The sequence below is a fragment of the Apiospora aurea genome (assembly GCF_038362705.1).
Source record: "Apiospora aurea strain CBS 24483 chromosome Unknown utg000001l_segment0_segment0, whole genome shotgun sequence".
In the NCBI taxonomy this organism is placed as follows: Eukaryota; Fungi; Ascomycota; class Sordariomycetes; order Amphisphaeriales; family Apiosporaceae; genus Apiospora; species Apiospora aurea.
The window spans coordinates 4,379,289-4,403,289 of record NW_027117388.1 but is presented as its reverse complement, the minus strand read 5'-3'; the positions used below and the strand labels follow the sequence as shown (position 1 = coordinate 4,403,289).

The 24,001-nt window shown below is 55.4% G+C and overlaps 5 protein-coding genes across 5 annotated transcripts; 2 read left to right on the top strand and 3 right to left on the bottom strand.

Moving 5' to 3' along the window:
* Nucleotides 1-2,014: 2,014 nt before the first annotated feature.
* On the top strand, nt 2,015-4,322 carry PG986_001369 (nitrogen regulatory protein otam; the record flags this gene model as incomplete). Its single annotated transcript, XM_066837591.1, has 2 exons — nt 2,015-2,275; nt 2,532-4,322. 2 exons carry the CDS (start codon nt 2,015-2,017, stop codon nt 4,320-4,322), a joined length of 2,052 nt encoding a protein of 683 aa, XP_066706484.1.
* A 1,505-nt stretch (nt 4,323-5,827) lies between these two features.
* PG986_001368 (uncharacterized protein) lies at nt 5,828-7,162 on the bottom strand (the record flags this gene model as incomplete). The annotated part of the gene is made up of 1 exon (XM_066837590.1): nt 5,828-7,162. The coding sequence occupies one exon, from the start codon at nt 7,160-7,162 to the stop codon at nt 5,828-5,830; it is 1,335 nt and encodes a 444-aa protein (XP_066706483.1).
* A 795-nt stretch (nt 7,163-7,957) lies between these two features.
* On the top strand, nt 7,958-13,062 carry PG986_001367 (uncharacterized protein; the record flags this gene model as incomplete). The annotated part of the gene is made up of 6 exons (XM_066837589.1): nt 7,958-9,472; nt 9,531-9,626; nt 9,696-10,190; nt 10,262-11,416; nt 11,448-11,954; nt 12,004-13,062. 6 exons carry the CDS (start codon nt 7,958-7,960, stop codon nt 13,060-13,062), a joined length of 4,827 nt encoding a protein of 1,608 aa, XP_066706482.1.
* Nucleotides 13,063-14,320: 1,258 nt separating this feature from the next.
* On the bottom strand, nt 14,321-15,530 carry PG986_001366 (ice nucleation protein; the record flags this gene model as incomplete). Its single annotated transcript, XM_066837588.1, has 2 exons — nt 14,321-15,366; nt 15,434-15,530. The coding sequence occupies 2 exons, from the start codon at nt 15,528-15,530 to the stop codon at nt 14,321-14,323; spliced, it is 1,143 nt and encodes a 380-aa protein (XP_066706481.1).
* Nucleotides 15,531-19,907: 4,377 nt separating this feature from the next.
* On the bottom strand, nt 19,908-22,869 carry PG986_001365 (uncharacterized protein; the record flags this gene model as incomplete). The annotated part of the gene is made up of 3 exons (XM_066837587.1): nt 19,908-20,724; nt 20,808-21,197; nt 21,251-22,869. 3 exons carry the CDS (start codon nt 22,867-22,869, stop codon nt 19,908-19,910), a joined length of 2,826 nt encoding a protein of 941 aa, XP_066706480.1.
* Nucleotides 22,870-24,001: the final 1,132 nt, after the last annotated feature.

The following is a 24,001-nucleotide window of genomic DNA, read 5'->3' as shown; positions in this document are numbered from 1 at the left end:
GAAGTTTTGAACATAACGCTTTAAAGGTGGTTAATAGAAATCGGACTTGTTCCATCAGCACCACTTGCCCCCCACTGGCTGTGCCGGGGCCGCTGCGACCAAGTACCCAGAACTTGCGGGAGCCTCTTTTATCTGGCCTTCGGTCGCAGTCAACCCATCCGTAACTTTTACCATTACTTATTGCCATTCGATATTGATAGATCTGTAGATAAGGCTAATTGGCCTTATCATATGCCCAGCTGCGATTCGTCCGCCTTGGCCGTCCGTATCGGCTCGTTACCTGGTCCCTGACGTTATGTGATAAGACTTTGGTCCTCCATCCCAATCGACTACCTAGGTTACCTACCTACCCATTACTCGACGGTAGTAGTATACGTACAGTAAGTACATCCGGTACCTCTCTATTATCATGGAACCCAGACACCTTCGAACGCGACTGTCGATGTTGATTCCATGCCTCCCCCCCTCCATCAGCACAGCTATCATTGGAAATTAGCCAAGGCCAGTGGGTTGTGGCAGGTACCCTGCTGTTCTGGTGCTCTGGTGTTTTTCCCGTACGCATAGCTCGCTTCCGGATCGACGCACTCTAGAGATCTGATTGAATCACTGGCCCGGCGCCCAGAGTCTAGGGAGTGACTTGGTGGACCTCGCAACGTCTTTTTTCTTTGATGATCAGCTTTCCCTCGGGTCAATAATCCCGTCGCAGAAGCGCCGGCTTCAGGTTGGCTTAAAAGTACATACTGACCTGCTTCCATGCCGGTCCCTACTTCTGCTACTAATACTTTTTACCTACATACTTGTACATACTTACCCAAGAAAACCCCACCATCCAGCGTTCTTGACTCCGTCCCGGCGGCGGTCAGGTCCCTCGACGCAGGTATCTTTATCTGCCTACCTACGTCCAGCCAACTACCGCGGTTTAGTCATCTGAATCCCACTTCTTACTTACTTACTTACTTACCTACTTACTTACCTACTTACTTACTTACCTACATCAATACCTAACATAAGTACCTAACACAACTAACATTCTCACTCACTCACTCACTCACTCACTCACTCACTTGCATCCAGCCAGCATTGGTCTGTCTCCCCTGGTCTTCCCCGAGGCGCCTCCCTCTGTTCCCTTTACATATCCTCCATCCCCCTCCCGCGCTTCTAGTCCCCAGGTATAAACGTTCCCATCTGTAGAGGGCGCCAATGACGTTGATAAGCCTAGCTTATCTCATCCTTGTCTCGATTATAACCTAGCTTCACCCAGACGAGAGTTGGGCCCTAACTCTACCAGTACCTCCCATACCTGCCTACCTTGCCTACACGCGTACGTACCTTACCTTACCATACCATACCATACCATACCTACACAACAAAGTCCGTACAGTGCAATTCCCGTACCGACTTTGCCTCTACCGATCGGCCGTCCACTCCGATACTCTGGCTGGCCCATTACAACCCAGATTGACCCACGCATGCAAGCCCGCAAGCCAACCATTGATCTGTGTCGTATCAGGCCTGGTCTATCGGCACTCCTGTCGCCTACTTGTACATACACCATCTCCCAGCCTGCCTCATATCCATTCTTGTCGTCCACGCCGTTCTCTGGCAATTGCACGATAAGCTCTCGCCTCCTTGACAAAGACCCAAGCCGAAGTCGCCGGCTGAGACACTGCACACCCGCCCGCCCCCCCTGTCAACTATCTTATCTCCGTGCCTGCCTGCCTTATCACCAGCCTGTCAGCTCTCTCAGGTGGGATTTGGCAGATTGGGGGTGTATTCTGCGCGTGCTGCTATCTCGTGCGCAGTGGACCCGGTCCCTATGGTATACCCAGCAGGGCCATCCACCGTATCTGACAGTGCAGTGCATTGGTCATTACATCACCCTCCCTCCGTGGGGATACTACCCACCAGGCGGCGGCCCGCAACCTCCCACACCTCGAGGAACAGGTCACGATAGCCAGACCGGAAGTAGCGAGACCGGGTCTGCAGTGCCGCAGGTCCCTCTATTTCTGTCATCATGTCCAGCTCGACTGCCGTCCCCCGGACCGCTCCCATTGCCATTGCGCCCAAACCTTCCCGTCCCAGTCCCCGTCGGCAGAACAGCACCACTAATGCTTGCGATGCTCTCACCAGTAGCATGAACGGCCATGAGTCGGCCGACTCGGACACTCCTTCCAGCGGGACCTCTCTATGCGACTTCTGCGCCCAGCGGAGGATCAAGTGCGTCATGACCGAAGACGAAGAGACGAGCAGCTGCGTCTCATGCCAAGCCAACGGGGTCGAGTGCTCTTTTAAGCCGAAGCCCCCCAGCCGCGAAAACGAAAGTTGGCGCGTGACCTGGCGGACGACGGCAACTTTTGGAGAGGGTGAGTCTACCCGGCAGTTCCTGCCTGACTGACCCCCAACTTTTCTTTATCGGTCCTTGCGTGGCATGATCGCCCGATGAGACGTGGAGGGAAAAACAAACGAGACGCCCAATGGCTGACATGCGATTGGTCCACAGGTCACCTGGGCGGTCTGATAACAGACGACAGCGGCAACACCAGTCCAGTCTCTCCAGCACCACTGCCAGCAACTCTCTGATTGAAGACATGGCCAACTTCGGCGGCCCAACTCTGCTCAAGCGCACTCTTGGTCTGCAGCATGACCGCTACAGCCAGTATATCGGCCCCACGACGGATTTCGAACCGTCTCTGATCAACCTTTCCCCCTTTGACCCTCAAGATGAGAGCCTACTGGCACGGGGCACTCTGCGGAAAGTCAGTGAAAACGACACCTTCTTGATGCTCCCGGATTACACCACGTCAGGCCACGAGCGTCAAGTAGAAGATGTTGATGAGATCGAGAGGCTGGTGGCACCAAACGGGCGTAAGCTGATTGACCTGTACTTCCGCGTCGTTCATCCCAGCTTCCCCATCATACAGAAAAATGTCTTCTATGAGAGGTACGAACGAGACTACCGCGAGTTCTCCCCGCCGCTCCTGGCTGCCATCTACATCCTAGCCATCAACTGGTGGGACCTGTCCGAGGAGCTCTCGGCAACCCCCCGGCCAGACATTCGACGAATCGAGAAGATCATGCGTTCATCACTGGCCGATGCCATGTGGCGACCCAAGCTCTCGACTGTGCAGGCCGGCCTCCTGCTCTCCCAGAAGCCCGAAGGGGATCAATGGGCACCGACAGCTCAGCTCGTAGCAATCGCACAAGAGCTGGGCCTGCACCTAGACTGCACCCACTGGAAGATCCCGCCATGGGAGAAGGGGCTGAGGAAGCGGCTTGCATGGGCCCTGTACATGCAAGATAAATGGGGAGCCCTCGTCCATGGCCGGCCTTCTCATATATTCAGTAACAACTGGATTGTGCAGCCTCTGCTCCCGAACGACTTTCCCGAAGCCGAGTACGACGAGAACGATGTGGAAGAGAAACTCGAAATCGAGCGCGGGCGAACCCTCTTTGTGCAGATGGTCTACCTCTCCCAGGTTCTTGCTGAAATTTTGGAGACTTTTTATACGCTCCAGGCGATGCACGCCGTCATTAGCGCTGGCCCTCAAGGGACTCACCTTGTCTTGTCCCTGGCGAAACCAATCCAGCTCAAGTTGAAGGAGTGGTACTCGGCAATCCCTGCCAACATCCGAATGGACTCGTCGCTCACACTGCACAACAACACAACAGGCCGACTTTCCAGTATAGGCTATCTTCACTTGGCCTACTTTGCGACCGAGATCACGCTGCATCGCCGTATCATTCGATCGTTAGAAGTGAATGCGCAGGATGTGGACTCGTATCTTCAACACATCTGTCGCAGCGCTGCCAAGGCTCGTCTGATATCAGCCATGGATTTCGTCAACCGCCTCACACCTCAACACCTGCGAGCCTTTTGGTACTTTGCTTCCAAGACCAACTTCGCCTTGATCGGCACCTTCGGCTCGATGCTCTGGGCGACTGCGCCAGGAAGAGAGGAGGCAGACTGGTACCGTCGCCGCCTGGGCGAGTATCGCTGGACCTTGAGTGTGAGTAGCAAGCCCGGAGAAGGCAAGGGCCTGACCGAGTTCGCCATGGGGATGCTCGATATATCAGCCGGTCTGCTGAAGCAGCTGCCCGAGAAGCCGGAGCTAAGTCGCAGCGGCAGTGCCCTCGAGATGAGCAGCGGCCGCCGGGAGAGCATTCTCGCCATGACTATGGATGCGCCACGTATGGAATTCCAAAGCGACATGGCCAGTGCGGACGTGAGCGGCGCGCAAAGTCCCGGCAGCCAGACGGACAGCAGCGATGAGATGTACGATAACTTTGCGCCCACGGGAGGATTGGCTTCGATGCGCAAATGAGCTCATGCGATGATGACGGGGTGGAAAGACGTGTCATTTCAGAAGTTGAACAACATGCGTGCTCGTAAGCCTACTTCAATGAGATATGAGGCCGGATATGGGTTTTTCTTTTCAGTTATAAAAGAAGGGGGGGGACAACAAAAACAAAACAAGGAATGCGTCGACTGGTATGACGCGAGGGTCTGCTCGGGTCACGCCAGCATGATGGGAGAATGGCGTGCTCTTTCACCATCGTTCATCATTGGTAGTGAGGCTATGCGCGGGTTTTGTTTTGGGTATACCTTCCTGTATTGCCGTCGTTGCAGATACCCCCCGTCTTAGAGTGTGTCTAGCACCAAAGAGCATTTCCCTCTATTTTTCTTTGCCTTGCGGTTTCCTTGAGCGGCACACTATTTCTGCCACATTTTGTTGGTTCTTTGGATGGCTGTTGTATGTCCTGACAAACCGGGTTGGTCACGTATACCCTTTCCTTGGTTGATGAAGGAGGACACTACTTGGGGTAAATTGGTAGAGGGCTGTCACTGTGTATGTATAGCAATGTCAAGTATGTAGCAAATGAGCACGGATGACGGGCTTCTGTGATTCCCATCCATCTTTTGTTTGCTTGCCTCTGGACTTCAGGCGACTGCCACTGTAGAACCGTGGTTTTACCCAACCAATGTGTCCCCCGTGTTGATACGCATATGGGAACATTAGCATATGCGTCGAAGATTATCTCAATATAGTAGACACATACGTAGCACATCCTCCTTGTCGATAGTATGAACAGGGACAAAGAGAAATACACGAGCTGCCCCTGTTGGGGCCTTCCAACATCCAAATAGGGATACCTCGTAGATTCTCAGATCGCTCGTGGCCTTTTCCTAGTTTGGCGCCAAGCAGAGTCGCGAGCTGCTGGCCTTGATTCTCAATCGCACATATTCGTTCTATCAACATACAGTGTGCTAATAATGCCGTCGCCGCATGCGCCCATCCGTTGTCTGGGCCAATTGGGTTATGCGGCCAGCTTGGAGAGGCGTTTCATGGCCAGCACCTCGGACCATAGGCGGCAGATTTGGACGGGCGGGGAAACAGGGAAATCCTTGTCCTCCCAAATCCGAGCCTCGAGCAGGAATGCAACGCAAGGGCAATGCTCCCACGCAGAATGCATCTTGATACGAGATGGGTTTGGTGGATGTGAATCCCCGTTTCTCAGTCTCACGGCGCGGTATATACCGCTGTTTTGGGATTTTGAATCAAGATCATGGCCTGCCCACTGACACACCAATCGAGGTGATGGAATACTGAGAAACAATTGGATTTTAGAGGGTTTGGTCCTCGTGCTGTGGATTGTATCCTATAGTCATTGAGGCCTGGAAGTCTGTGGCGGTGAGATGTGTTGCTTTGCCTCTGCAACCATACCACGTCACAGATATTGCGCCTTGCCAGAGGCTCCTGACGCATACTACTTACATGTAAATAATAGCCAAATGCTATGGCAACTTCTCCCACCGTTACTACCCATATCATTTGACCCCCGACCATTTGCTGCTGCCTGAACGGCCTTGCCTTTCGGCCTCCAGCATAGCATCGAACTCTTTCTGTGCCTGGTCCTTGGCGTAAGCCTTTTCTTCGTCCGCCTCGTTGTAGGAGTAGTCTTCACGAGCAGGTGTGTTAGAAGTGTCTCTCGTTGTCCTAGCACCATCCTGTCTCGCCTGACCCCAGGCTGTGTCGTCTTTGGAGTGGTCTCCCTTGGCGAAGGGCGAAGACTCGTTCCTGGCCTGCCGCCTAATGGTTTCCCAGGAAGAAGCCGAGTCACCTTGAGAAGCCCGGCTTTGCACTCGCTGCCGTTCAGATCTTCTAGCAGACGCGGCAACAGGGGAGCCGTCATCGTCATCGAACAGATCGTCGTCGTCGAATGCAGTTCGCTTTTCTTGCTCTTGCGTGCCCATGGCCTGCGCACCGGTGCCATAGTACGAGCCCTGCAAGCCCTGTTGGCTGGGAGGCGGTCCAGACCTGCCAGAAAGACCAGCGGTCCTTTGCGGGGAGCCAAGCGGCGGTGAACCGGCCGGAGCTTGGGTTTGTGAAGTTTCGATCCATGCGTCCTGGCGCGAGGGCTGATCTGCACCCTGGGCATCAGGGAGCTGATTGGCTCCATGTGGACTATGCTGGGCTGACTGGCGTTGTCTTTGCTCCCTTTGGTCCCTTCGCAGCTGGCTGCTTTGCTGGTGGATGACGGCAAGTTCTTGTTTCATCTGGCTCAAGCGCTGGTCTGCGGCCAGGTCTGCCAGCAGACGCGCTCTTACCATGGATCCCATGAAGATAAGCGTGGCAGTCCAGGTCAAGGGGAAGTAGGCGGCCGTCCTGACGCCGTGCCAGGCCCAGGTTGCGCTCTTTCCAGTAAGGGCGGCAAAGGAGCGGTGGGGGAAGGCGCGAGGGTCAAAGGTCTTCATCTTGGGGGTGTACAAGGGGAATCTGAACTTCTTCCGGCCATTGGCGGCAGCGGCGACGGCGAGGCCCAGACCGAGAGGATAGACCCATGCCAGGCGTCCGACGGCGTGGTTGGCGGACTCGCTGAGAGCGTCAATCTCGGTCTGTTTCAGCCTGCGGTTAGTGGCGGTGGCGGCGCTGAGGACATTGGAGACGACGAGCTCGGATCTTTTGGACTGGGGGATGGTGAAGAGGAAGCCGCGGGACAAGGACAGTTGATCAAAGCGAATGGTGGCGCCCGGTTCAAAAAAGCGACGTTCAATCTCGGCCTGTTTCTGAGGGGCAACCTTGGGCCAGGGTTTGCTGGCGAAAGTGTCATCGAAGGCGGACGAGTCGTTGAAGGAGCCGTCGCCGCTGGTGGACGAGGCCATGGCCAGCCAGCACGGGAGGGATCAAGATGGCACAGGCTGCTTGTTCCCAGCCTCCTGAGACTGAAGGATCTCCTCGGGCATACGCAGGCTGTGGCAGGGGCGGGTGGTTTGGATTGATGGTGTTGAGCAGTCCACTGGTGCTTCCTTCATGTAAAAGACGGCCCGTGATGATGAGTTCAGTTGGCACGGATGATGACGACAGTGGGCAGTTCGGTTTCGGGGGATGTGGGCACTGGGAATCGAACGTGAACTACCAAAACCGGGGCGCACGGACAGGCTTGCTCGAAGTGGGCAGCTACCCCTGCAAGCCCTGCAAGCCCTGCAATGCCGGGACTTCAATGTTGGGCAATTAGTATGTACAAGTAGTACATCCTAACCTTAGGTAGGTACATACCGAAGGTACCTACCTTCCCACTGGCCGTGGCTTTTTCGCGTCGATTCAATCTATCTATTGACATCGCGTAATCCCGTCAGTCGCGTCTTGCATCACTTGCATCGCTTGCATCGCTTGCATCGCTCTCTCCTCCTCCTCCGTGGTGGCATGCCGGCACACGAGGATAATTTACTATACACCCGACCACCCGACCAACCCCCTGGTCATCTGGCACCAATGCACTTCTGACTTAGCGAGGCAATCGACACTTATCTTGGTTTCTTAATCACAATCGCGCACCCGTCTCCTCCACCCATCATCCCACGGCTATCTATTCACCGTCTGGGTTATGGTGGAAACCCGACCATCCAGCCTCAACTAAACCATGGGAATAGCCTCCTATCGCCCTCGATCCTCTTGACATGCCCCTCCAGAAGTCCTTGTCGGAGCAGAACCGCTCATACAGATCCCGTCAACAATGGCAACGTTCCAAGAGCCACGCCTCGGCCAATCCCGCCCACCTGCCGCCCAAGAGGCCATTGGCATCCGTGTCCGACATCACCAAGAATAAACTTCACGCTTTCGACTACCGCCCCCAGCTACCCGTCCCGGGCGACGAGAACGCCTTTTTCGCCGCCATCAAGGCAAAAGCCCAGGAGCCTACCAACGACTCCTCGGCCCAACATGCCACTCCCACCCCCTCCAGCAAGCTGGCCTGGCAGGATCTCGTTGGCGCCACAGAGGCAAAGGACGAGGACGGAGATGCGAGCCCCACCGAGCGAATCCTGTGGGACACGACACAGGATCCTTCCGCCACCTCTCTCTCGCCTATGCTGCCACGCAAGAAGGGCAAAAAGCGTGCCCGTAGCTCATCGCCCGTCTCGTCTCCCGCCGCCAAGTCTAAGCCCAACACACCGGCTATGGATGTAAAGAAGCTGTGCGAAGCCCTCAAGTCACCACACCCCGACCCGGCCCTGGAGTTATGGGACCGCTTCTCCATGACCAATTCCTCGGCTGCCACTCCTCTTGGCGCTGCCCATCCCGCCCTGGCTACCATGATGGTCTCCTCCTCCCCACGGCCACCCAAGTTCCTTGCGGGAACGAACCCTCCTCCATCCGAGGGCGGATTGCGCCGCGCTATAAGCTGCGGCGCCCATTGGCCCAAAAGGCGTAGGGCTGAACGTGGCGGATACCGACCTTCCTGTATCAGTACAGTGGCCGAAGGCAGCCCCAGCGGCGGCTCCAAGTCTTCCATGGTCAATATCCTGTTAGAGAACATGACGGGTGAACTCAACAAGTCGAGCGCTTCACAGCTACACCAGGATCCATCAAGGTCTCCGTCTCCCAAGAAGAAGCGCCAACGCCCAGAGGCAGAGGCTGCCTCTCCTCCGAGATTATCTTCGCAGTCCCCTGCCGCTTCACGCCACCATGATGCCGAAATAGAACTCCCACAGGCCGCAACTTCAGAGTTGTCAGAGACCCTCGGGGAGACTTCTTCCGACTATGGCGACGACGACTTTGACGACGTACTGATGGAGCTCGATGTAACCATGGCGCCCTCGGGCAGCAACTGCTTGGAAGTCGCTATGCCTCAGCCAGATACAGGTCCGACGTCTGAAAACGTACCCGCAGTACTGGAACAGGCGTTCCCTGATGACGACGACGGCGATGACTTCGGAGATGTGGATGATGATGTATTCGCAGCAGCAGAGAACCTGGTGGTGCAAGCTGAGTCGAGCCATGTATCGCGCAAGAACTCCTGCAATATCGTGGAAGAGGGAACCAAGGCTCAGCCGCCGCTATCTGCAGGTGAAGTGCAAGATGTCGGCGAAGATGCCTTTGGGGATGATTTCGGCGTTGATTTCGATTTCGAGGCGGCTGAAATTGCCGCCACTCAGTCTGCTAAGCAAAGCAACGTCAGCAGGTCTTTTCCACCTGTACGTAGACCTCGGCCTCAGTAGCTATGAATCGATTATGTGCTAAATTCTCTGTTAGGTGGTTCTGAAGCCTAAGGCAATCCAACGGTATCTTGTGACAAATGTCCTTGACCACGAGTATACTACTGAGTCAGGAAGATCCTGCCCAGAGAAGGTGAGGCGCATATCTTTCCACGCCCTTCTATCATTATTCTCGATGAACATGCCGGACTGACAAACTTAGATTCTGCTTGTTCAAGTTGATAGAAGCAGGGATACCAGGACAGTTCATCTTCGAGGCGATTGGGTTGACACGGCCGTCAGCGCGGAGTCGTTCATCCATATCATCGGCAACTTCGAAGCTTCGGGAAGATGCATTATAGACAACAACCAAAACATCCTTATTCTGCACCCCGACCAACTGATATCAGCCACAGTCGTAGCAGACAGTTTCACGTGCATGCGGCGTGCCGTGCTTCAAGATCGCGTAAAGGCTACCAGTGAAGCTTCTGCGCCCCTGGTATACGGCACGTTGCTGCACGAGATCTTCCAGGAGGCTATGATGGCGAACCAATGGAGTGGCCCCTTCCTCAACATGCTGATTGTGAAGATAAGCGAAAGGCATGTGGAAGACCTGTACAAGATCAGGGTTTCGATGAGCGACGCCCGTGAACATCTTCGATCCAAGATGCCTGAGCTGAGCAGCTGGGCCGCAGCTTTTGTTTCTGGCCAGCCCAAGGTAAGCTCCGTCCTCCCACGTAGATCCCGTCTTTTCTTCTCCAACTGCTGCTAACAATATGCTATGGAAAGGCGGACGCTGTTGTCCAAGGCCGCAATGGAGACAATGCTTTGATGTGTGTCAGTAAACTGTTAGATGTCGAAGAACATGTATGGTCACCCATGTACGGGCTGAAAGGCAACATCGACGCCACAGTTCAGGTGACGATGAGAGACGGTCCTCAGAAAAGAACCTTGACGGTCCCTTTTGAGGTCAAGACTGGCCACCGAGCAACGAGCAATCATCAGGCGCAAACATCGCTCTACAACCTGCTCTTGTCAGATCGTTACGATATCGAGATTGCCTATGGCATTTTATATTATATGGAAAGCTCACAGACTACCCGGATCCCCACTATCCGCCACGAACTCCGGCATATGATCATGCAGCGCAACCAACTGGCCTGCTACATACGAGAACGAAGCGTGCAGTTGCCGCCTATGAAGCGAAGCAGCAACGCCTGCGGAAACTGCTATGCAAAAGTGCCCTGCTTCATCTACCACAAGCTTGCGGACGATGGCGATGCTGAGACAAGCGCCATGAAAGACAAGTTCGATGCGGTAGTCAAACACTTGACTCCCACGCACCAGGAATTCTTCCTTCGATGGGAAGATTTGTTGACCAAGGAGGAAAAGGAGTCGCAGAAGCTTCGGAGGGAGCTGTGGACGATGCTGAGCTCGGAACGAGAAAAGGTTGGCCGGTGTTTTGCCAATGTAATGATTGAGGAGGGTTCAGCACTCGAGGAGAAGGACAGCCCCAAGATCAACCGCTACAAGTACACATTTATTAAGGACACCCCGGCACCCGGCTTTTCCTTCATGGATTCGCAGCTCGCGGTGGGTGAGCCCATCGTTGTGTCCGATGAGCAGGGCCACTTCGCATTGGCTCTGGGGTATGTCACCTCGGTACGAAAGCAAAAGATAAGTGTTGCTGTCGACCGCCGGCTGCATAATGCCAGAATCCGCCGTGCGGGATTCGACGAGACGAACAACCAGACTTTCGCCAGTATCATGGAAGTTGTGCCGGAGGGAGCAACTCCGACGCAGAGTCAGGGTATGTTCAAGACGCCACTGATCCGCTACCGGCTCGACAAAGACGAGTTCAGCAACGGCATGGCAACGGTACGAAACAACCTAGTCCAGGTCATGTCTGACGGGGTATTCGGTTCTCGGGAGATCCGCAGGCTTGTCGTCGACCTTGCGCCCCCCGACCTTCAAGTCGGTGACGAGCCAATACGCAATCACTGGCCCAGATAGCCTCAACGTGGACCAGCGAAAGGCGATCGAGAAAGTCATGAGCGCTAAAGACTATGCCCTCGTCCTCGGTATGCCTGGTACCGGTAAGACGACCACGATTGCGCATATTATCCGCGCGCTGGTGCGGCAAGGCAAGAGCGTGTTGTTGACATCCTACACGCACTCGGCCGTCGACAACATTCTTTTGAAGCTCAAGTCGGACAAGACTGACATCTTGCGTCTTGGTGCGCCCGCCAAAGTACACCCGGAGGTGCGAGATTTTGCTATTCTAGCCGGCCAGCCCATGAAGACGTTTGAAGAAATCCACAGCGCATGGCACGATACCCCTATTGTTGCGACAACCTGCCTCGGAGTAAGCCATGCCGTCTTCAACGAGCGGACCTTTGATTATTGTATCGTGGACGAAGCATCCCAAATCACTCTACCCATCTGTCTTGGCCCGATCAGGTTGGCTCGGACGTTTGTCTTGGTTGGAGATCACAATCAGCTCCCCCTCTTGTTCAAAACGAGCAAGCCAGGCTGGGGGTCTCGACATCAGCCTCTTCAAGCTGCTTTCCGAGACGCATCCTGACTCGGTGGTCAATCTTGAGCATCAATACCGTATGTGTCAAGACGTCATGACGCTCAGTAATACTCTGATCTACAATGGCCGGCTCAAGTGCGGAACTGAGGAACTCCGTCATGTCAAGCTGCACGTACCTGGCATGGATGCTTTGCGCCATAGGCACTACGACGCAGACACGATTGCGCGTCCAGGCACACCAAAGTCTTTCTGTGCGGATTGGAGGAATACCAGTTGCTGGCTTCGCTCTATGATTGACCCAGAGGCCCGCGTGCGTTTCATCAACACGGATGGCCTGCCCTCGTCCAGGGGGGAGGCCAAGGGGAACAGAACCGTCAATCCAGCCGAAGCGCAGATCGTCACGCAACTCGTCGAGGCGCTCCTTACAGCGGGTGTGCCTGCATCCGACATTGGGGTTATGACCCACTACCGTTCGCAGCTCTCGCTGCTGAAGCACCACCTCCGCCGCCACGGCTCCTCGATCGAGCTACACACGGCCGACCGCTTCCAGGGCCGTGACAAGGAGGTCGTGGTCTTGTCGCTCGTCCGGTCCAACGAGTCGTGCAACATCGGCGACCTGCTGAAGGACTGGCGGCGCATCAACGTCGCCTTCACGCGGGCCAAGACCAAGTTGCTTGTCGTGGGCAGCCGCAGCACGCTGCGCGGTTCGGGCGAGTCCGAGATGGTATCGCGCTTCGTCAGGCTCATGGAAGAGCGCGACTGGGTCTACGACCTGCCGGCGGACGCGCTCGACAGCCACTACTGGCCCGACGAGAGTGCCACGCAAGCAACCGCTGCCACTGGCGTCGCGGCCACACAGAATTCCCTCGTTGAGCTGAGTCCCCGGAAGAGAACCAACCAGCACAAAACGATATACGAAGAAGGACAAGAGAACAATAGCATGATGAGATGTGCGGCGAAGAAGGGCAGGGTCACCGAGAAGGCGCTGCTCAAGGGCAAACCCATTTTACAGGATATATTTAGCGAAATTGTGAGCAGCGGTGGCAGCTACTGATTGTTTGGTTATGGTGTATAACCTGGCTTCCGCTGAAGACGAGAGAGTAACGTTGGATTGTATGCATATTGCAACGGCGCCGAGCACAACGCAACGGCGCCGAGCACAACGCAACGGCGCCGAGCACAACGCAACGGCGCCGAGCACAACGCAACGGCGCCGAGCACAACGCAACGGCGCCGAGCACAACATTTCTTTTTTTTTTCTTTGAAGATAGCATGTACAGGATTAAAGACGGGCCAACGACCAGGGATGAAGGAAGGGGTTATGGATATATAGATCAACGATTACAAATGCATATAAAATGTCTGGATCACATGGTGCACCAATACGAGTAAGCCGTCGGCAAGCTCTCCTTCCTTAGGCTAGGGCACGGGCGGCAAGCTCGAATCACTTGGCAGGCGGGTTCACCAGGAAGTCAACATGAAACACTGCCACAAAAGTCCAGGTACCCATCGAACCCCATAGCAAAGTGGCACAGAGCACAAAGAAAGGTCGAGGCCCCCGGTCTATTGCGCCTCTCAGGATCGTCTTTATATATTACTTCATGCGGCCATCCTGGGAGTAAGACTAGGAGGTTCCCTGCTTTACATCCCTACCCCCCGAAAGCCACCCCCCAGACGGGACCACGGCACCCACGGGTTCAGCCTACTGTCACCACTACCACTGCTGCCGTGGAATAGACCATGGAGTGGCACGTTCATCCAACGAGACAAGTCCGTTCCGTCGAGGCCGGGGCCGTAAGGTGGACATAAAAAGGGGGTCCTGGTGAGCCGGAAGAGGCGGGAGGTAGATTCACGAGGGAGGCAATGAGGAAGGGAGGCTTCGGAGGTCGGTCACACGAGATGAGGCGGATCAAAGTAAATAAAATGGAGTGCTCTCTTAATGGTATCTTGGAAAAACAACGCTGCCCTCGCTCACTGGCAGGCAAATGACTAACGACAGGCGCCGTAATGTCCAGTCTAATCTTCTCTAGAGGTATCAACCACCCTCCCCAAATCTTCCCCATGCCGCCTATGCTGCCGGGTTTGTACCACTTGTGCGAACCACCATTAGAAGTGCTCTTATACGATGTCAAGACCGACCATGGAGCCCTCCCCCAAAGATACACGTGGGGTTTCCAAAGGGAGGAAAAGGGGTCGGGGTGTAAAAGGATTGTCGAGAAGTGAAAGACTGCGGTTCGCTTGTGCGTATCCCTAAAATCATGAATGCGCCGTGGCCTTCAATGTCGCGTAAATAACATATGATCGTTCTCTCTTTACAGAAGGATGAGCAGAGACGAGGCCAGCAGGGCCAGGTTGGCGAGGCTCTGGATGGCACCGCTAGTGGGAACCTGGCTCGTCTGGGCACCCGAAGAGGCCGATGAGGTCGAGCTGCCGGAACCGCTGCTAGGGTTGGAGTCAGACTCGGTCGCGTTGTTCTTGGGGCCGCTGGTGGCTTGGGTGATGGCAGAAGTGCTGCTCTGGGTGACGCTCTCCAGGGTGGTCTTGCTACCGGCCTTGCTGCTGGCATCCGACTTGGGAGCCGAGGTGGTGGAAGAGGCGGGAGCGGAGCTGGTGGCGCCGACGTTGTCATCGGGAGTGGTCAGGACCTTGATGCTCTGGTAGCTGCCGTCGCTGTCCTTGTTCCACTTGTAGGCGGTGGCGCCCTTGACGCCATTGCTGTAGTCCTGGATGGTGATGCTCTTGTAGACGCAGGTGAAGGGAGCCTGGTTGAAGTCGGTGGCGCCACCAGCCCACTGCTTGGTGCCCTCGGGGGAGTCGGGACCGCCGGCGACCCAGGTGCCGAGCTTGATCTGCATGGGGGTCTGGGGGAAGCGCGAGCCGCCCTTGGCGTCCTGGTAGTTCAGGACGCGAACGGTGTTGCCGTCGACGGCCCAGGTGACCTTCTCGGCCGTGTACTCGATGCTGTACTTGTGGAACTCGGCGGCGGGCTGGTTGACGCTGTGGAACTTGCCACGGTCGAAGGTGCTGTCATCGCCCTTTCCGAAGTAGTTGGTCTGGACCTGGGTGTCGTCGTTGCCGACCCACTCGTAGTCGATCTCGTCCAGGTTGTCCGACTGGAGGACGAGACTGCTGACGATGCCGGCGCCGGGGGCGGCCTTCATCTCGACCTCGACCTTTCCGAAGAAGATGTACTTCTGGCTGGTGACGGTGGGGGCCTCCTTGTCCTTGTTGATGACGAACTTGGCGCCCTCGCCGTCGTAGGTGATCTTGGTGCCAACGGCCTCGGTGAAGAAGTCGCTCTTGCCCTTGGTGAAGTCGATAGACAGGGTCTTAGCGAGCGCGGCGTCATCAGGGCAGGCTATGGGGTGCGAGTTAGCGGGCCAAGCTCGAGCAGGTTCACGGGAGGTCGGGGTCGGCGTGCTTACTCTTCTTCATGGGGTTGCAGTCGGTGTGAGTCTGAGCAGAGACGAGGCCGGAGGCGGCCAGGGCCACGGCGGTGGCCTTGAAGACGCGGGTGAGCATGGCGGCGGAGGTGAGGGTTTCTAGGTTATTACAAGAGGTGTATAGGGTAGGGTAGAAAGCTCTAGGAGTAGGTGACGAAGCTTGTTGTTCTAGCGAAGGACGACAACCAAAAAGGGCAACGACAGGAATGTGGTTGGAGCTGTGCTGGTGAGCGAATGTGGGTGGGAGTGAATATAAAGAAGACTCTCTGCCTGGGCTGGGAATGAAGGAGCGACTCGGGATGGGTGGACGGGAGGGATGGGAGGTTTTATTAGTAGATCGGGACGGTTATGCCAGGCCAGGCCATGCCATGCCATGCCATGCCATGCCATGCCATGCTGCGACTTGCAGCTTGCTGTGCTCGCGGCGGCCAATGCCAGCCGGCCTGCGCTGGTCCTCCTACTCGTAAAGCGTCAGATGAGGATCCCTGGGCCGGTTCGGTTTTACAACCCCCCCCCGTCCATAATCAGCCCAGCGCAGGCTACCAGCCCCAGCTCAGTCAGGGTCGGAGAGTGTCAGGGTCAGGGGGGCGAGGAGGGTCCAGGATGGATGGATGGCCAGGATTGGCCAGAAAGACACAGGAGGCATGCAGGGGGGTGTTTACTCGAGTTCTGCTGGAGGTTGGGCCCCAGGCCCTGGGGCAGCTGGCGAATCAGCAGACGAACCGGAGGCGATGTTGACGATAGACTGGGCTGGACAGGTAGGTAGGTACCTGAGTAGGTACCCTTGGCAGACTTCAAGTTCAATGGTCCCTGAGTGTCTGGGTCGCTGGGACGCTGGGACGCTGGGTCCCTGACAGGTACAGGCACAGTGGACAGTGGTCAATGGACAGTGGTCAGTGGTCAGTGGTCAGCACAAGTCAGCAGCGACCCGACGCTCTAGAATAGTGGCGCTGTCTTTCCCTTTCGGGCCCACCCCCGAGCCCATCAGTCAGTGACTGGCTGGACTGGCTAGAACGGCTAGACTGGTTCGGGCTGGCAGGCTGCTAGCGGCTCTAGCGGGCAGGCAGAAAGCACGCTAGCAGCTCAAAATCGGTGACGGAGGCCCTGCGAGTAACCGCATCCGACCAAAAAGGACCAAAAGACCAAAAGAAGCAGGGGCGTTCTTCTGCGCCGCCCGTATCGCATCGCAGGACCCCTCTTTCCCAAAATAGGCAATCGTCTTCTTCGTGGGAGCTCCTGAGCTTCTGGCTGGAGCTCGTAAACTCCTGAGCTCGTGAACTCGTGCCGCGGTCGGGCAAGAGAAAGAAAGAAAGAAGAAGAAAAAAAAAAAAGAAGTTCCAGAAAGAAAGCCCACCCACCCATTGATCCATTCCTTCCTTTTGATCGTACCTGACATATCATGACCGGCATGGAATACGGTAGCGCCCCAGCTATCTACGTGTATCGACATCGTCCAGACCAAACCCATCGTACTTTCAATCATGAATGCATCGTGTCGGGCCATGGTGCTTGTGTTGTGTCATGGCGGGCAGCGGGCGGTGTGGTGGTGGACAGGAAAGAAAAGAGCATGGAAGCCACGGCGGCCCTCGTCGCTCACGATGCCGACCCAAATGGAAGAAACCCACCGCCAACCGGACAACACGAGATTGCGATGCCCACGGTCCAAACAATAAGCCCTTGCTTGGCCCTTGGTGCTGGCCCTTTGGGGCAACCATCCGAGGCCATCATCAGACCGATACGATCTGGGTACATTGACTAATGATGATGACTTCCACTGCTGTGCTGTGCCTCTCATGTTATGTCGTAGAGCGCGACGCGACATTGGATGTACATGCATCCATCCTCCAATATGTAGGCCGCAGCCGCACCCCCAGCATTCAATTATACGACCCCTGCCTCATGTTTGATCTTGGTGTTGCCTCTTGGCCCCCCTCGTCTTTTCTTTTTCTCCCTTTGGTCCAATTGGATTGGATTGGATGGATGTAAGCATGTTCCTTTTTTCTTGGTCTCTTTCTTTTTCTCTTCATCATTTGCTGCCTGCAGTCATCCTCGCCCTTTATTTCCTCTCTACCGCGTATGGCTGGGGCCCCCGTTTGGTCGCTCACGGCGGCGGCGAATAGAGAGCGGTGGGAACTGGACTGCTCATCTCATTTCGCCAAAACCCCCTTGCCATGGGCGCGCGCACCGCAAAAGGCAATACTACTACTACATAGGTGGGCGGGACAGACAGAAAATCCCTCCCCTCGTGGTTGCGCGCACACAAGCACGGGCGCAGGCACGGGCACGGGCACCAACACCAACACCAACACCAGCACAAGCTGGCAGCAGCGCGATTGGGAGCAAAGATCATCGCGAGGAAGAAAATAACTCTAAACAGAATGGGCGATCGCTCAGCGACCGGCTAGTTTTAGTACGTGGTAGCAGTTAGCAGCCGCACTAGAGGCGTTGCTGGGGAAGAGCGGCCAGGCTAGAGGACCAGCTGGAGAACCAGCTAGGAACACAGACTGTCGATCTGGTCACACGTTGAACGACCGACGCCCGCCTGCCCGCCCTGGGCAGTTATGCTTGGCTTGCTGCTGGCTTTATGCAAATGCAAGTCTGTCATGTACCTACCACCCACCCACCTCTCAACTACCTCGGCCTGTCGTGGTGGTACTTGTACTACTACCGCCCAGCTCGACCTGCAGGGGTCTCGCTTCCATCTTGGGCTCGGCGTTACGGAGCGCGCGCGCTCTATCGTTCCTCTTGCGCAGAAAGCAGAAAGGGGTTGAAACAAGTCGCCCAGCGGCTTGGCCACCCATTTCATGCCGCTGACTGCTACCCGCCCTTACCAACATAATTCATCCTGCACCCGAGCAACTACATATGTAGGTACCTAAGGTTATTAGGTCGGCAACCAATTCGGACATAGCACGCACGCGGCGCTAATGGAACGTTTCCATCTGACCTGCCAGCAGTGCCTACCTCTCCCCAGCTGGCCGACGTGGCTGGGTTGAGTCATCCGCCCCCGAGACCCCGAGGAATGTCTCTGGACAAGAATAGAAATCAACCCCATCTGCTCGCATCTTGCCGTCAACGGGTAATTCGTGTCTGCCCGGGCTGTGTGGCAGTGCTGGCTGTTCGACTGGACGTTGACAGGTTGAGTGTGACACCCCGGACTTGGCAAATTCTTTTGGCTGTTTGGGTGGCCGAGCGACCCGCCGTTGGGAATGCCCATTTCTTCCCAAATTGCACGCCCGGGTTTGGCAGGTCGAGGGAGCGAGATGGCCCTGCTACTGCCCTGCTACTGCCCTGCTACTGCCCTGCTTACCCACAAGTCCTGCTCGACTTTCCGTTCTTTCGGATCGCGGCACCACCCAGCGCTCACTCTTATCCCAGAGTGGCTGCCATTAGGTAACATCCCTAGCCTGCTAGCCGCCCTTAGTCATTCGATACAATCTCCATAAGTCTCAGCAGAGTCCCGATACGCATGTATTTACATACATAAGAGGTGCCTTGACCTGCCTTGCGTGCCCACTGATAAAAAGGAGCCCCGAGCTAAGAGGCTATAGTCGGTCGGCCTAGTGGCAGACGGCTAGCCGAGCTACGCTGAGTGGGCGACTTCGCCAGAACAGAATAACGACTCTGTCGATTTCCTCGTATTGCAATTGTGGTTCTCGGCCACCCATGCCAGCTCTCCATCCGAATCGTGGCCGGACGGCGGCCATACCTTCAATACAGCGGAATAGACACGGCCCCTTCGTCTCGGAGCCGACCGTGCATGCTGAACGTCTATGTAGCAAAGCCATGTCAGTCGACTCTGGAACACCTAGCACAGTCGCCGGCTGAGTGAGATTGACTGCAGTAATACATGGCTTGCGGTATCCATGGTACCGTATCCTTATCAGTACAAAAGGCTCTCTCTGCTTATGCCGTTGCGGCCAAGCGCCTCCATGCACTTCGCTGTTCCTTTGCTATCCTACATTATCGTCCAAGATTAAGCCGGGACGTGCCAGCCAGCAATGGCCACAGAGTTCCGCAGACAACCCAAGCGCTGCTATCAACCAAAGCTGCATCGCCCTGCATGAGACTGCCTGTCCCGAGGCCATCATCCCGATCCTTTTCTGTCCTGACGTCTTTCTGGTTGGCCCGCCCGACGTGCCACACGACAAAGGAAAGTCCCGAGCCAGCACCCAAGGGCTCCCAGGCCCCTCCTTATTCTGTGTGCCGCAACCACATCCGACCCCCTTCGCGATATTACAATTACACGCCTATCATCGAGGCACTGACAAGATATATACCATGTGACAGGCTAACCGAGAAATGAGGAGAGAATGTTAAATGGAGATATAGTACAGTGGTCGACTTCGGCAGCTCCATCAATCAATGGTCGGCAGTCACGGTAAAACCCACGAAGCTGCGCCGTGTACGGCGAAAAGCCAGGCTCACTATGCTATTAAGACAACTCGGGCATGTCCTAACGAGCAGTAGGCGGCCGAGGCTCTGCTGCAAGTACGTTGAGATAGCCGCCACGAGTGATGGACCGTGGATCGAAGCCAACATCCTCGTAGTTATCGCTGGTTCGGAGCGAAACAGATGGTTCCGGCGCGTCTTTGTCGGCCTTGATGGCATCCAGCTCCGTGGCGGTAGCGAGATCTGCAAGATGCTGTAGGCTCTGGCTTGCGGTGGCTTCCATAGAGGACGATTGCGGAGGGGTGGTTTCGATGTGCTCCGCGATGCGAGCTCGGATCGTTTCGTCCCAGGTGGATGGAGCCAAGTTGCAATTGTGAAGCTCTTTCAGGTATTCCGTCGCTTCTTCCTGGACCGCCTCAACCTTTTTCAGCTCCAGAAGCGTCAACGTCGTCAGGGAAAAGAAGTGGTAGTTCAGAGGCGTGATGAGCTGCGCGTTGGCGGTGAGCAGAGCCACAGACTCCTTGCACGGCCAGAGGATATCACTCGACTTGGCATTGGTCTGAAATAGATACGCCAGCAGCCTGCAGTGCCAGTACACCATGTGCAGTATTGGGTAAGAAGCGGGTGTAATCGTGGCAGGGAGGACTTCTCGGAATAATTCCATGGATAGGTTGAAGAACGAGCTGAGAAGAGGGGCTGCCCCAGACTCATGCGTCATGGCCTTCGGTGGTGCCAATGCCACGGGAGCAAAGTGCCCCAGGATATTAGATAGCCGTACCAGATGATAGCCATTGTCTCCCAGAAGTGAATTTAGCCGTGGAAGAATGACCACGCTGTCATTCGGAATAAGCAGGGGGCTAGCGGTGCTGATGGCGTTCCACCTATCGAGTGAAACTAAAGTCCACCAAGCACGTACTGCAATATTCTCGTCTGAGTCTTGGTCCAGGTCCTGGCCTTGATCTACCTGGGAAACATGCAGGCGCATAGAATATGCCAGGCCAACCGCCCGGCCGAGAATGGATGCTTTCGCAGCGCCGCCATGCTCCCCCTGAGAGAGCCGGGGCCGTAGTTGTCGGTAGCAATAGCAATCAAGATGAGGGTCTCAAGGTGGACTAGGTTTGTTACGTAGGGACGCTTCGACACGTCAACTTCCCACTCGGTAATCATACGGGTTGCATTCACCATGTCACCGCTGGCGTAAGGGCCCGTGAAAGACGGAAAAGTCTGCATGGCACCATGGAGCGCTTCGATGAACGCGTCTCGAAGAGTGGACGGACACTGGGCGAGTTGTGCCTCCAGCCGGTCCTTGGATGTGGAGAGTAATGGGAATGACGGATGAATAACCTCGAGATATCTGGAAAGAAAGTTAGCGATATGGCTCCTCGGCACGTTCTGACAATGACCTACCCATTGTAAGTGCCTTCGTCGACCTCGCGACCCGAGGCAATGCCATTAAGATCAATCATACCATCTAGCACGTTAGATGGATGTGGCGGTCCGTCACCCTCAGTCTTGGAGGCTATAGGAGTCGGCGCCAGTCCATTGGCCGAATAGCTCGGTCGGGTGCGTTCAGAAGGGGTGCCATATGGTTGAATGGGTCTAGGCTCTGTGCTCCAAGTCGGTTGGCGGGAAGTGGCCAGTGTGCCAAATTCTGCTCCCGATATGCTAGAATAGGGTCGTTTACGTGTGGCCTCATCCGATTGGGCAGCACCCCCTGGAAATATGTCCGATGACTCCCTTCTCGCCGAAACAAGTAGTTCACTGAGCGTGGCATCCCCATGATTGCCTTCGCTGTTAAGCTTGCCCTCAATATGGTTGATCCGGTCAGCCAACTCCTTGATATATCCCTTGCTAGGCCCGCGCTTCTGGGGTATTCGGCTGAACATGCAACGAATATTGGACCGCCGGCAATTAGAACAAGGTTCCTCGCCTGATTCTGAAGTAGAGTCGCACTTGACCTTTTTGCGGCGACACTCATCGCAAGCTCGCGACACTTTGGACCGTTTCCTGGGAGGCGTACTGTCCGGGAGATGAAAGTGCGGCGGTAAATTTTCCATAGAGGCGCTAGGTTGCAAGTGCGTCGGATGTTGGCTCTGTGGCTGGTTGGGCAGATACTGTGGTTGCGCCTGTTGCTGATGTCCCTGTTGGCCATGCTGGTGTAGAAGTTGGTCGGCATCAGACTGGTGGTCTTGCTGTAAACCGTGGGCCAGGGCCTGGTCGTGATTTGAAAGTGGATCATGTTGCTGTTGGTGCATGTGTTCCTGCTGCAGATGTTCCTGCTGCAGATGCTCATGTTGCAGATGCTCCTGCTGCAGATGCTCCTGCTGCAGATGCTCCTGCTGCAGATGCTCTGGGTGCATGTGGTCCTGATGGATATGTTCTTGATGCATATGGTCTTGGGCGATGTGGTCTTGAGGTAGATGATCTTGGGGCATGTGTTCCTGGGGCAGCTGATCCTGGGGCAAATGCTCTTGCGGCAGATGGTCTTGAGGCAGATGGTCCTGGGGCATATGCTCTTGAGTCATATGTTCTTGAGTTAGGTGATCGTGGGGCATATGTTCATCGGATATGTGCTCTGCATGCAGGTGTTCTTGGTGGATGGAGTCCTGGCGCATGGGTTCTTGATCAAGGACTTCATCATTTAGGGGGTCTTCGTGTTGCTGTAGACCCTGCTCATGTTGATCCAAAGTCTGGTGGTCAACCATCTGTTGTAGGCTAGGATCCTCGCCGGGGACCATCATAGGAATTCCATGAGCGATGCCCTGGCTCAATTGGGCAGCTAACTGGAGTTCTTCGGCACTCGTTATGGCATGTCGAATCTGCTGCCGTGGGGTAGAAGGCTCGTCAAGTTGGTTCTGCCCTTCCGCTGGCTGTTCGAGTTGGCCGAGCTCGTGCTGCTCGTCCGGACGCGGGTTCGTACTATAAAAAGGGCCATTGTCTTGACCATCGGCAGTGGGGGACGGGTATGACTGCATAACGACATCCTGCCCTTCAGCAACTTCCACCTCGGACTCCTGTTTCTCCATCTTGGGTAGTCCCGTCGTCGGCGGCGGAGGGTGGGCTGCAGGTTGGGGCCGTCCTTCAATGCGTTGGCAGCCTTGAGCAGACGCGGTAGCAGGCTGACGAGACAAAGTGCACGGGAGGGAGTTGCTTGCTGGGTGGCCAGTTCATCAAGGCAGTTGCCAATTGTCCACCATGCAAAGTGTGCCTCGCTGTTCTGCAGTTAAACCGATATTGTTATTAAAAGTTCCGTGCTCATGTTCAGTCCGTAGTTTGGTCGCGATAGCCTTGTCTGCGCCTCGGACGCTTCAGGAATAATTACAGGCTGCTCTAAAGGTATGTACAGGATGTCCAATGCCTTGGGCGCGACAGGCTCACACCAAGTCGCGAGCGCGTGCAATGGAGCTAGCTATCCCAAGCTCATCGCACGCGATCCAGCTGCGACAGCGCGCTGGCATCGCGAGAAGTGGTTGTTCTTGCAGGCTGCCATGGTTGCGACGCCAGAATTGGGGGGATTGGAGAATTTTGCAATGGGAAGCAACGAATTCATTGTTAAACGCACCTTGAAGGTTAGGGATTCAATCGAGCAGCTCCGATAATATGGGGATGGAACAGGAAAAACGTATTGGTGATTGTCCGGACGAGAGACGGAAGAGGAAGAACCTGTACAGCCGATGACTACCTTTTTTTCTCTAGGGAACAGCCACCTCCGGTGGTGATACAGCCCGTTCTGATTGATTCTCACGTTACGCCCGGCTTTTTTTTCTCTTCTCGGGAGACGGGAGAAGATTTTGCGAGATCAAGCTGACTGTTCAAGAGCAGCCAAGGTAAAAGGTAGTAGACAGGCAGGCTGGTGGGGTCCGTCCTGCAATCACCAATCAATTGATTGCCCCAAAGAGGTACCTACAATTGGTCAATGTATGTACATGGATGTAGATATTTAGCTCCCGTCCCACTTATCTTGACAGCTGGCCACAGGCATACACACCAGCCATGACAACGATGTTGAACTTCTGATTAATCGGCAGTTACACGTCCACCATCCAACTCCTCCCAACTAGCAAGTGATGTAGGTAACCTGTATAGGGCCACACCGTAGAATATATAGACTAAGCCCAAGCAAAGCTTAGGTGCCACTCCATAGTGCTTCATCATCTA